General features: G+C 41.6%; 1 protein-coding gene across 2 annotated transcripts; it reads right to left on the bottom strand.

Moving 5' to 3' along the window:
- Positions 1–2,575: 2,575 nt before the first annotated feature.
- On the bottom strand, positions 2,576–10,219 carry C10H15orf40 (chromosome 10 C15orf40 homolog). Of its 2 annotated transcripts, XM_065559358.1 has the most exons (5): positions 10,025–10,219; positions 9,374–9,500; positions 7,533–7,660; positions 6,498–6,544; positions 2,576–4,035 (listed from the first exon to the last, which is right to left on the bottom strand). In XM_065559358.1, exons 1-5 carry the CDS (start codon positions 10,121–10,123, stop codon positions 4,008–4,010), a joined length of 429 nt encoding a protein of 142 aa, XP_065415430.1. In that variant the 5' UTR covers positions 10,124–10,219; the 3' UTR covers positions 2,576–4,007. The 2 variants fall into 2 exon arrangements, with proteins under 2 accessions (XP_065415430.1, XP_005307298.1); XM_005307241.5 differs by lacking the exon at positions 6,498–6,544 and having other exon boundaries at positions 10,025–10,209.
- Positions 10,220–12,559: the final 2,340 nt, after the last annotated feature.

Below are 12,559 nucleotides of genomic sequence, written 5' to 3'. Positions count from 1 at the left end.
TAGCCACATTACAAGCTCTCCCACACTCTCATCATGGGCATCTCAATCTCGGGCAGGAGAAAGCAGTCTTAAGGACAAGACGAGAATTTAGTTTCATGCCTCTGCTGAGACGGTGCCATTTGTCATGGCTCTGAGACACCAGGACCTGCCCTGAGGCCATCAAACAGCCTAGATTTGAGCAGTAGGAGCTTGGGCCTAGCATACAGCCTGATCTTTTCTTCTTGCTAAGTGTGGTGTGAATTGTGGGGTGAAACCTTGTCTCTGATGCTGTGTCACTATAGCAATGATTCCCAAACTTTAACAACCTGTGACCCCCTTTCAATAAAATGTCAAGTCTTGTGAACCCCCTCCTAAAAATGAATATTTCCAGGGATTTTCTCCTTTACCGGAGTATAAATTATAAAAGCAGTGATCTTGGAAATATAAAATGTTTTTATTATATGCTTATTACACACTATTATTAATTATCATTACAGTATTTTTATTACATTATGAAAATGGCAACACTCTCTTCCGAGATCTCACTTTCGTAGCTTGTATCACGTTGAATAAGCCTGTTATAAGACAAGGCTCCTAGGTTTCATCAAAGAGCATCAGATGTGAAACAGCATGAAGGTATTTAAGAAGCCAACTCAAAGAGTTCCTCCTACACAAGCATTCAGGTCTTGAGCAGTCCAGGCAAACAGTGCATGTTACAACAAAGCTTAAACTTGTTCTTCATAATAATTTTAAAAACAATCCTAGCTGCCTATTTAATTTAAAAACAGCAAAAAATGTCCACCTCCCTTTCTATTTCTTATGAGTCTTGAAGTTTAAATCTCCTCAGTGTGATAGAGATGCTTGCTTTGGTCTGCTTAGCTCTTGGAAATCCAGGGGCTCTGGGTTGCTGTCCCTGGGCTGCCCAGGGTCCCTAGGGACAGCTCTGTCCGCCATTATGGAATTTTTCCCCGAGAACCCCGCGTAACATTTTGCAACCCCCCCAGGGGTTCACGAACCCCAGTTTGGGAACCACTGCACTATAGGTATCATAGTGATCTGACTGAACTAATTAAACTGATTCTCATACAGTGGTACAAATACACACTAATTAGAGCTTGGAGAACAAACAGTATGTCACACCAGGCATGTCTACACTAGGAACATAAGTCGACATATGTTAGGTCAACTTACGATCACCGCAGTGGTTCATGTCCATGCTACCCTCTTGTCTGTGGTGCATGTCCTCAGCAGGAGCGCTACCACTGACTTAAAAGGGACAGTGTGTGGGGCTGAGAGCTTGGTGGGTGAGAACAAGGAGATGCATAAGGAAAGGGAAAATTGGAACAGAAAGCAGGGCAGAATGCTCATTTCCCAAGGACTAATAATCTTCCCTGCTGGATAGTGCATGTCTGACTGACATCAGTGATCAACATGATAGCATGTGTCAGGCCCACGTTACCTAAACTGGAGAGTGTGATACCTAAGGCACCTTTGCTGTATTCAAGTCACAGAAGACAGAGCCTGACTGCTTGAGTTCAGGAAACATTAATTCTCCCCAGCAGAAGCTGCTGAAGCTCTTGGACAGAATAGATCACTTTCAGAAAAAAGAGGGGTGGAGGCTCGTGTTGGTTAACGCTGCAGTGGGATAACTGTTAAAAGATTGATCTCATTATACATTACTTGATTTGGTCACCTTCCAAGACTAGATACAGCTTTGGGGTCATAAAAGTGGTGGAAAAATGTAACATGTTAAATGAGGAGTTTGAAATAATGGTGTATAGCTGCTGCCTGGGAGATTTTGGTCACTCTTTATAAAACAGTTCTCCATACTGGAGAAATTCATACATTCAAGCTGTAAGTCACTACTGTAGCATTCCTTGTGTTTCTTCCTCTTGTGGGAAACTCAGACATAATATATTTAGCAAGATAAGTAGCTGAGAGTTACGCAGAGGGAACCTCCTAATTTTTTTCTGGCTAGGGCATTTCCACTTCACCCTCAGCAAATGCTGAGCAGCTGAATGAACACTCCACCCAGAACACGAGTATGTAGCACTAAGGACTACAAATGAAAGCAAACATCCATGTTTTTAGTTTCCCCTTGATCAAGAGAGTGAAGCCCTCTGCTGGGCAAACCAGTTGGAACAGGGAGAAGTATCAACGTAAAGCTAGGGTGTAGAATGCCAACTGGGCTAGGAGAAAAGCAATTGATAGCCAAAATGTCAGCGTGTCAGGACTGTGAAGTGGGAAATGAGGATATACACATAAAGCAGTGTATGGGCATCAGCCTGAGGAAGCAAAACATGACTTAAACAGCAAATATTTACAGCCTTTATTCCTCTAGGAATTAACCTTATTAGCACATAGATAGTAGAGAGAAACATCCTGATAGAACCATTAGCAACATCTTTTTGCATTGCTGAAAATAGAAGGGATGGGAGAGACTTAAGGTGAAAAGTAGTTTTTGATCATGGAAAAGTGAAACTTGAGATATGCAGCTTGTTGCATTATGCACAGCTGGTGAAAACCTTTTTTGATACATTTCTGCTACTTATTTTAATATATGGATTTTTTCCCAGTGGAAGATGCAGAAGCTTAGTGGGGTTTTAGACCTGTTTATTGACTTTTGGCATTAAAATTATAAAATCACATTTACACATTACAGCTGTTGGATAGAAACAATGTAGAAAGTAACACAATCTAACCCATAACAGCTGTAACCTAAGAGGATAGCTGAAACAGCCGAAGATAGTGACATCACATATATTAGTGGGGAACACAAGTGTGCATTCCAGTACTTTGTCAAGAGCGATTAAGACAAATACATCTACTTCTCCCATTTCATCTCATGTACAATCTTTGCACTCTTTTTAACACCACTCCATGTATTACTTCACTTTGCTCACTTTTCTAGGGGCTGGAAACTGATTCTTGAACACAACTCATTTATTTAGATCAACAATGTCACCAAGAGCAAACAAAATTGCTGCTAAGACTGTCTAAAAACAAATTAATTTTGTTTTACTAGTCAAGTCACAGCTAGAAATAATCCGTTCTCATTGAAAATACAAGAACTGTTGATGAAACTTAGTGCTGTGTTTTTATTAAACAAAACAAATTGCTACATTTGGCATGTAAGGTGAAGATACTTTTGACCACTCTAAGAAACTCTACCTTTATTAGGCAACTCTGATTATAGGCTTCCTAGTGAATCAAAGCAAGCTTTTGTGTACTTGCTGCTTAAGTACTGTATCAATTTCTCATATTGCAGACTCAATTCTTTTGACTGCTTAAGGGAAAAGTTCTGCTCCTATGTAAATCCAGGGCAATGCTACTGGCTTCAAAAGCCACTGGCATTACTCTGGATTTACAGTGGTGTAGACAAGAGTAGAATTGGACCCTGCGCATGCCACTATATATTACACTGATTGCTCTTTTAGGCTCTCACTTCTAAATTGATTTTTCCTTCTGTATCATATTTCTCTTGACATTGTTCCAGTGCTTTATCAGAAGCCTGTCACTCCAAGCCTTTTACTTTGTGAACCAAAAATAATTATGCCTGCATTCAAAAACATTGCCCAAATACTCATCAGGACTGGGTTTACGCTTAGGAGACTATTTTGAAGATAACTATAGAAAAGGAGCCCTGTCATGTTGAATTCATGACGTAGATTCAGGGTTTTAGCTTTCCTATCCAGCGATAAATCCTGCTTCCACTTCTAGCTTGGGCCTTAGTTCTCTGGGATTATTTAAACCAATGTTTAGAGTATGGAAGAATAGGGAAGAGATTTGTAATTTACAATGTACTGAAATTTATCTACACATTTACACAAAAGAATCTTTGTTTCTCGTAAGTGACCCACAGCCTGCATTTGTGTGCTCTCATTGACGAATGTCCCTCCTCCTCTTTACATCCAATGAAAGATTTTCAAAACACATTGTTCCATTTCCTGCTTTTGTTTGGTCTCAACTGGTAGCTTCTTTTTTCAGTTTCTCTAAAACCTCATCTGGAGTCATCGACACCAAAATCTTCACCACTTTTTCACGAGATTTACCACCCTGTTTCAACACAAAAAAGAATTCAGAGAATTATTTCTTTACTTCTAAGTACACATTTTAAAAACTAATCATGGTGCCAATAGAGAGGGTACTTTGTAAATAGTACTAAGGTTACATACAACCAACAGTAGTGAAAAAAGGTTAGTCACCAGTAACTCTAACCAGAGTTATTTCCTCTGCATAGTTAAACTTGGGAGAAAACATCCTCTAGTGCCATGGTGCTTCAGAAACCGCATGGAAAGTACTGTGCATAGGGATTCTGTGAGCACCCTCGTGTAAACCGGACAGTCTCTACACAAAAGAATTAATGGACACAAATCTGACATCATAATACTCAAAAACCAGTGGGAGAACACTTTAACCTGTCTGGCCATTCAATGACAGACCTGCGGGTGGCTATCTTACAACAGAAAAACTTCAAAAACAGACTCCAAGGAGAGACTGCTGAGCTGGAATTGATATGCAAACTAGATACAATCAACTCAGGATTGAATAAGGACTGGGAATGGCTGAGCCATTACAAACATTGAATCTATCTCCCCTTGTAAGTATTCTCACACTTCTTATCAAACTGTCTGTACTGGGCTATCTTGATTATCACTTCCAAAGTTTTTTTTCTCTTACTTAATTGGCCTCTCAGAGTTGGTAAGACAACTCCCACCTGTTCGTGCTCTCTGTATGTGTGTATATATATATCTCCTCAATATATGTTCCACTCTATATGCATCCGAAGAAGTGGGCTGTAGCCCACAAAAGCTTATGCTCTAATAAATTTGTTAGTCTCTAAGGTGCCACAAGTACTCCTGTTCTTTTTACACATTCTAAGTTGAAGTTATAAGACAGCCATGGAGCTGAAGCAGTCACAATTGCTTCCACCATACCACAGAGGACGATGGGCAGCTAGTATAAAAACATAGACACCACCCTCAAAGATCTAGGTTTACTGCTAAGTAACATTTTTCTTCTTCGAGATGCTTTTGTCTGACTTGTGCAAGTCTAACAAGAGGTAGAGCTCCTGCGAAGGCAGACTGGGGTGTGCAATTAAGCAAGAATTGCAGAATTACTCTTCTCTTCTGAAACAAACATTGAATCTAGATGAGAAGAGGACTGAGTAAACGTGTGAATGAGCTGCAGATAGCAGCCCTGCAATGTCTAAGATTTCTCTAATGTTCCAGAAGCAGGCCATGGATTCCAGCTTGGCCATAGCAGAGTGAGCCTTAAGACAGGCCTTAAAAACCCACTTACCCAGGAAGAAAATAATCTCTCCCTGGATAAGTGGGCTGAGTGGGGCCAGGGACCCAATATCATCACTAGTTATTCCTGGGGTGGGAGGGAGCAGAGTCACTGGATCTGCTACATATTTCAAAGTAGGCAGGCAGGTTTTAGAGCATGCCCTGAGCTGCTGCTCTTTCCATCAGTTGGGAGGGGGAGTGAGCAGCAGGATGCTCTCCAAACTCAGCAATGCATCCTGCACATGGGACTATGCAGATGTCACGTACAGATGTTACTATCTATACTTTATTGAAATCAAGGCATTCTTTAAACAATAGTTTGGCCAACTGGTGTTTACTTCTTATAAGGATGAGCTAACAAAATGTTTCCTCTCATGTAAGAGTCCAGTAGCTACATTTCTAGATTGAATTAAGATCCCAAATCTAGAATTACATTTACAGTACATATATAAAAGTTCCATTGAAAGCACAAATTAGCAGCTTTCCATCTTAAGAGCCTGCCCCACAGTATCCCAAAATCTACTGAGTACAATTTCTCCACCTTTATTAGAAGATAATCACTGTTAAGAAACTGCTTTTGGTTTCTCAAGTTGTGGCTTAGTCACGTTGCACTGTATTACAGGATTAAAATTCTGTAAGGCAAGATAAATAAGACCAACAAATGTAGTTCTGCATTTTCAATTTTAGCTTGGATCTCCTTTCCCAGCTGAGAATTGATTATATAGCAGCTGGGAGGCAAGGCAGAATGCTAGGAGCAGTTATCATATGGTATTAGCCTTGTACACCTAGGTTGAAAATCTGGCTGGAGTCACAAAACAGACCCACTTCACAATTGAGGCACAGTTCAGAATGATTGAAGGTCTGTGGTTGACAAGTCCTAATATAAAATAGCCTGGGTGCTGCAAGTCAGACTAGAATTACCAGAGCTGACTAGAAAAGGTTGAACAGTGCTGCTCCTCATTATGCCTGACGCTGCTTAGCAGTTATATAGTGCTTTTCAAGAGCAATCTAATTAATTCTCAACATGACTGTGAGGTAAGTAAGCAAGTGTTACCCTTGTTTTATAGATGGGATAAACTGAAATAAAGGTTAAGTACATTGTTCAGTCTGCAGCAAAGCCAAGATATAAATCTTTGAGTTCCTGTCTACCAGCCAAGTAGTGCTCAGTCCATTATACAATGTAGCCTCTAACAGCTGTTTTTTAACATGTATGTATTTAGATTTACGTACAACATAAAAAAGCATCCATCCCAGGCACTCTTCTTATCTTCCTGGCCCTATAAACGAATACATTTAGTAGATGGCTCAGACTTCATCCACTTTTCATATATGTCATACAAACATGATAGTAACATAAACCAAAGACTAACTGGTAGCCTTCCCAAAACAGAACACAGCCTGTTCTATTTCCTCTCAATGTCCCTTCTGCTGTTGCTGCCACCCTAAATGAACAGTTCACTGTTGGGTAGTAGAATGCTGACTTTCCAGTGTGACTGACAGAAGTTAACCCCACTTCTGCTACTTGCTGTTCTCTTAATTTGTTTGTATACTGAAGTTCTATTGGCTTCAATGGGTTAAGATTTAATACTTGTTTTTTAAAAGGATAATGAATTTAATCTTTTCAATCACAAACATCTGCATAAACATGTAATTCATAGAAGTTGTCATTGTCCAAATCTGATCTTAACTGTAAAAGAGATATTGGAGAAAACTGCCTTTAAACAAAAACAACACTAGAAGAAATAAATGCAATTTCCACCTGTTTAATCATGCAGAGTAGTCACTGTAGGAGTTCTGATGTTACTACTGTTTTCGCAACAGAAGCAAAGCTATCTAGGAATTCATATGTTCATCACTGTGTATTCGAGTGACCCAACAGAGATCTTTTAGTCAAATATAAAAATTTCTAAAGAAAGTCACTTGCAAGGTGTTTTGTGCAAGATATTCTAACTTCTTAGAAAATGAGACTCAGTATGAAGAATACTTTAAAGGTCACAGAGGACACGAACCAAACACTGACTTAGAAAATACCAAGAAAAAGTAGCAGCACATTTGGGCCATTGAGAAACAGATTATTTTGAGTTAGTAATTCAAAGACTAAAATACGTTATTTTTCCATAAACTGAGGTTACACAACCTCATATCTCCATTCTAGTATTTTGAAAAATAGAAACTTGGTCTGCTGTATGTGGAAAGTGGTCTCTATTACAATATAAGTTTCAGAAATCTAACTGTAGCAGAGCAGAAAATGAAAAAGTATTGTACCTTATCTAAAACAACTTCGCTCTTCTTCACTTCTAGAACCTTAGAAAGGTAACGACACAGCTCTGCATTTGCCTCCCCTTCTGATGGAGGTGCAGCAATAGCTACACCTACTGCCTCAGTTGTCACATCTATAACAAATATTTTAGGATTTTTATTTTCAAAGCATTAACGGTGTCTAGTTTTTTACTTTCATATTTTTAAAGAATGGTTTATTTGAAACCAAGTAGACAACTCCTGAAACAGTCCAGTTGATGAGAGATCTTATGACTTTTACTGCATCAAGAACATCCACTTAATTCTACCACTTGTTTTTTCCACTTTACAACAAGGCTAGTCAATTCCTCAGATGTACGCATTAATAGACAGTCCTTATAAATAGGGAAGAGTGGGCCTTAGATTCTAGAATGTGATGCTTTTAAGAATTAACAAGTTTCATTCTGTAGTTATCTGGATCCTGTTCCATGAGTTTGGTGGATACAGTGAGGCTTTGTCAGTCTGCAGACTCTGCATAATTTTCTCCCAAGTGTCAATGTGAGGTACTGGGCCCTTCACATCCACGTCTACTACCGTCTCTGCTTCCAGACATGAGGTCAATCTACAATTCGATTTTGAAATTGTGGTTAATGTCCCAGTAGTTCTTATGTAGTTTTGATTATCATCTCTTTTGTAACAATGCCCACTAATGTCCCTTGAAGATGAAATATGTGCTGAACTATCCTACAGATAACAGACCCATCTAATTAGTGTAGTGCGCATACCTACATAATGAATGCTTCTTGTCTGCATATAAACATGAAGATGATGGCACCATCCAGACTTGTATTAGTTGCTTCTTGGTTTAAAGCATTTGAAGATTTTAAAAACATTCTGTCTATGAGCATTTAAATTGTGTTTATCACCATAATAATTAGCACAAACAAGGCATCAAAGGTGATCTGCAAAGGAAACGTTTGTCTTTTGTTTATTTTAAAGAAAGCCTGAAGGATGTTTTTGTTTGTTTGTAATTCCCTGCTTGTTTCACTATAGAAGTTCAAGTTTTGACTACCTTGGGGGAACTTCCAATTCAGAGTATCACAAGTCTCTCATGCTGAGTTTTACTACTTTATTTATGTCTGATTCTTCCTGTATCTACAGTGGAAGGAAAGAGAATGTGTGTTTATACCATTCATAATAAAGATCACAAAGCTTGTAGTTTTATAACAAAGGATGGTTCACTACAAAGAGATCAGATTTGACTGAGCTTTTTGTCATAAATGGTAAGTAGGCTCCCCCTGCTGAACAGAAAAGAAATTTTCCTTTGTCTTTACATAAATGCCTGTACTGTTCATAAGAGGATGGAACAAATTATATATACAGATGTGTAAAATAGATTATTTCTCGCTATTCAATCAACATACTTGCTACACAGGTCAGCTTTAAAAAAAAACCAACACTGGATCCTATAACAGGTTTTTTGCTTTGCACTCATCTGAAGATAGACTGCAGCATTGGAATATTTCACATAAGCAGTTATATTGGAATATAGCTAAAATCAAGTGATTACCCAGGATTACTACCCCTGCTTGCAAAAAGATGGATTTACTCTAACACAGCTTTCCAGTTTTACCAGTGCAATCAACTACACCTAGTCAAATGGAGCACAAGGAACATCAGGTTATTTTGATATAATGAAGTTTGTGAAGCCACATTTCACTATCACTTGGACCTCTGCAGGACCATAAACTTGTGCAAAGAAATGGGTGCAGGGAGAGGAGGGAAAAAACCTTGCCTTCCCAAATAGCTTTGTTTGTTTAATTACATGAACTATTTCCCTCATACTTACACTTTTCATTGGGATATACCTGTTATAGCATTTTGTTTGGATCCAGGTTTGGCATGAACAGCAATAGTGACGGAACCACTTTTGTCAGTTACAACCGGACCTGACGGAACAGGAGGTTTTACTGGGTCTTTACACTTTTCTTTTCCCTGAACAACAAACAAACAAAAACAAAAAACCCAGCAGCTGTTAAAGTGACATTGCAAATCTGAAATCTAGCCAACCAATGCAAAGATTAAAACTAGTTCCAGCCTCTACTCTTGCTTCTGAGTCGCCCCTCCGCTCCCAAGCAACGAGAATGGTTGTAGAATCACTGTTTTTTCCCCTCCTGGTGCTGTGTGACCGACCCAACCACCGGGTGTGTGTTGTGTGTGTGTGTGGGGGGGGGGCTCCCCACGGCGCCGGCGTCGCGGCACGAGCAGCACGAAGCCGCCCGGCAAACGCCCGGGGTAGCAGACGGGGCGAACAGGAAAGGCCATTTCTCTGCTGCCCCTCGGCGGCGCAGGAACCCAGACCGCTGCGGTAGGTTAGTGGCGCCAGGCCGGGGCCCGCAGACCCGGTTTACAGGGGCTTCACCCCAGCGCCACCCCGGCGGAGGCGAGCCGCTCTCTTCCTTCCCCGCTGCCGCCCAACGTGCTCCGCAGAGCGAGCGGCCCCGGCCCAAGTCACTGACCCTCCGTGGCATGGCCCCGCTCCAGCTCCGCACGCAGGCACTGACGGGACCCTGCCCCCAGCCGCCGCGCCGACGGAAGCCGGCCAGGGCCACCAGCATCACACAGACCGAACCGTGGGCGGCTCTGACCCGCACTTCCGGCAACACCAGAACACCGCGCTCCGTCCGGCGTCCCAGTTCCGGGGCAGGGCAGAGTGCTGCGCACGCGCAGATTGAACAGGCGCTAATTCATTCGATTCCATTCTAATCCAGGCGGCGAGCGAGGGGCAGAGCCGCCAGCCCGGTGTCCTGGTGCTTGGTCTGGTCTCGAGGCCCCCACTGTCTTCGCCGGCATCGAGGGCACCCGCCCGCCCCTGGCTTTTGCGCGCTCCTGTGTGCAGCGAGGGGGCCAGCTCCGCGGCACAGCGGGGTACCAGGGCTAGCATCAGCTGTACAGCCCGGCCCAGCACGCCGCGTCCGAAGGGCCGGTGGCTACACCGGTGCTGCCTCGTGCAGAGCACAGCTGAGGCCTTCCCATGAGTTACATTAGTGCGGGATTTATGCAGTTTGTAGCAGGAATAAAATGTGGAGCGCTTTTTTTGGACTGGATGGAAAGGGTAAATACGCCACCCCACCTCCCCAAAATTGATGCGAGGGAGTCAGCCTTGATCCGTAGGCTTGAACTGTTTAGTCTAAAAAACGTGCACGCAGGCCTGTGACCCTGAACAGCAATAGGAATAAACAAGCAAACAGAGATCTGGCAGGAGCCCCTCAGTGAACCACTCCAGGTCTTCGCCCAAAAAGCAACTGTCCATGGGTCTGTGCGGCTTTTCAGTATCACAGTACAACTGATTGCCCAATCCTACAGCATGGAGCTAGGGCCTGGGCCCTGCATTCAGAATCTCCCGTAAATTGGGTAGTTATACCACTGCATGCTCTGTTAGAGCTGGCTAGATAAACCACTCCATTAGGCTTATGCTTCCCCTTTAACCAATGCTGGTTACCTTCTTGTAACCACTCTTTATACAGAATTTTCCCTCGCTTAACACACCTTACTGACAGACAGTTACAACAACATAGGGGCTACCCCTAAAATTAGTTTTATCCCCCTATTTTAGCAATAATTAGATGAAGCAGCTAATACAGAGGGGCACTTGCAAACCCTAAGTAAAATACCCTGGGCAGCTGCTGCTGGAACAAAGCTTTGTCCTTTTTAAAAAATTATGTGTTTACTATAGCTCTGAGACTCCCCAGTCCAGTGTTTTTTATATCCTTGCAAGACTGGTAGCTAGTGGAGTGGCCTGCTCTTTATTAGTCATACCTAGAGTTCCCACGATCAGGTCCCCATTCTGCTAAGCATGATACAGACATAAAGTAAGTCCCTAGTGCAAAAAGTTCTCACTCAAATTGGCATGGGGGAAATGGGGGAGAATACATGCAAATTTTGCACAGAAAACAAAAGTCACAGTTTGAAACTTAAGTAATCTGAAAAAGGATGGAGTAGTAGGAAAAGGTGTGCAGAATGCATGGTTGGTCTGTGGTAATTTTTTATGACTATATGACCAAACTATTAAGATAGTTAATACATAGCTATGTGGAGTTATTGGACTGTGTTACTGTATTGGTGCAGTTTAATGGGAAGGCAAAACAATAACCTAGATAAAGGAACAGCAAAACAAACACTCAGCTCAGTTATTTTATCAGCTATGGAAAGGCAACAGGCAGGTTCCAGAACCAAAAGAAGAAAAGGACTTAATATAGTTAAAAGGACACGTGAAGAACCAGGTTAGATACAATTTACTAAAACTTGAACAAAAATTATGTTTACTTAAAATCAGATGGATTTTAGACTTTAGTTGAATAAACAATACATTTGATTTGAAGAAACGAATTGGTTTTGAGTCACTTTATTCAGCCACTGGTCAAGGGTCGCAGAGGGAAAGTTTCTTGTAGGTGCTAAATACAGTCAGGCCTGTCAACTTATCACTGTTGGAAGATGGTCTATAACTCAGGGAATCCAGTCTACAAGTGGCTAAATCAGGGACCAGGGGAAGGGAATGAAACTTATCATTAAAAGGTGCATTTGAAAAAGATTGCCAAGGGAAAAAGTGTAAACATTTTTCAGAGAAGCTGATTAATAGGTGGTAAGAAACTGGGAATGATAGTTGAGCATAGGTAGGTGTCACAATAAGTTAACAGAGGAAGGAGGTGGAGCACAGCCACCTCATGAAGGAACTCAAATGTAGACAAGCTGTTGGACAAAAAGAAGACAGTGGAATGGGCGGAAGGTGACAGAGTAACAGACAGAAAGGCAGTAGAAGCATTCTAAATAGACCTGAGGGGGGGCAAGATTACAGTAGCAAGGATAGAAAGGAAGAGGTGGCTACAGAAGTGAAGACATGAGAGGAGTTACGGGGTGCAGCATAATAAATACAAAGCTGGCAGGAGTTTGCTATACTTAATCCTGCCCAAGTGGTTGTGCACCAGTCTACCCATTTGTAAAACTGGCATATAGCATCTGTGACAAAAGCAGAAAGAGGCTGAATTAATTAACAT

The sequence above is a fragment of the Chrysemys picta genome, chromosome 10 (genome assembly GCF_011386835.1).
Source record: "Chrysemys picta bellii isolate R12L10 chromosome 10, ASM1138683v2, whole genome shotgun sequence".
NCBI classification, from domain to species: domain Eukaryota; kingdom Metazoa; phylum Chordata; order Testudines; family Emydidae; genus Chrysemys; species Chrysemys picta.
This window is presented reverse-complemented; position numbering and strand designations above follow the sequence as displayed.

What these genes read in the sequence shown, in the direction of transcription:
- C10H15orf40 (XM_005307241.5), bottom strand. Translation starts at nt 10,123, where the DNA reads ATGCTGGTGGCCCTGGCCGGCTTCCGTCGGCGCGGCGGCTGGGGGCAG. An exon ending in GCGGGGCCATGCCACGGAGG is followed by an intron (nt 9,501 to 10,024) that starts GTCAGTGACTTG and finishes TTTGTTGTTCAG; the next exon opens with GGAAAAGAAAAGTGTAAAGA. An exon ending in GCGAAGTTGTTTTAGATAAG is followed by an intron (nt 4,036 to 7,532) that starts GTACAATACTTT and finishes GTGTTGAAACAG; the next exon opens with GGTGGTAAATCTCGTGAAAA.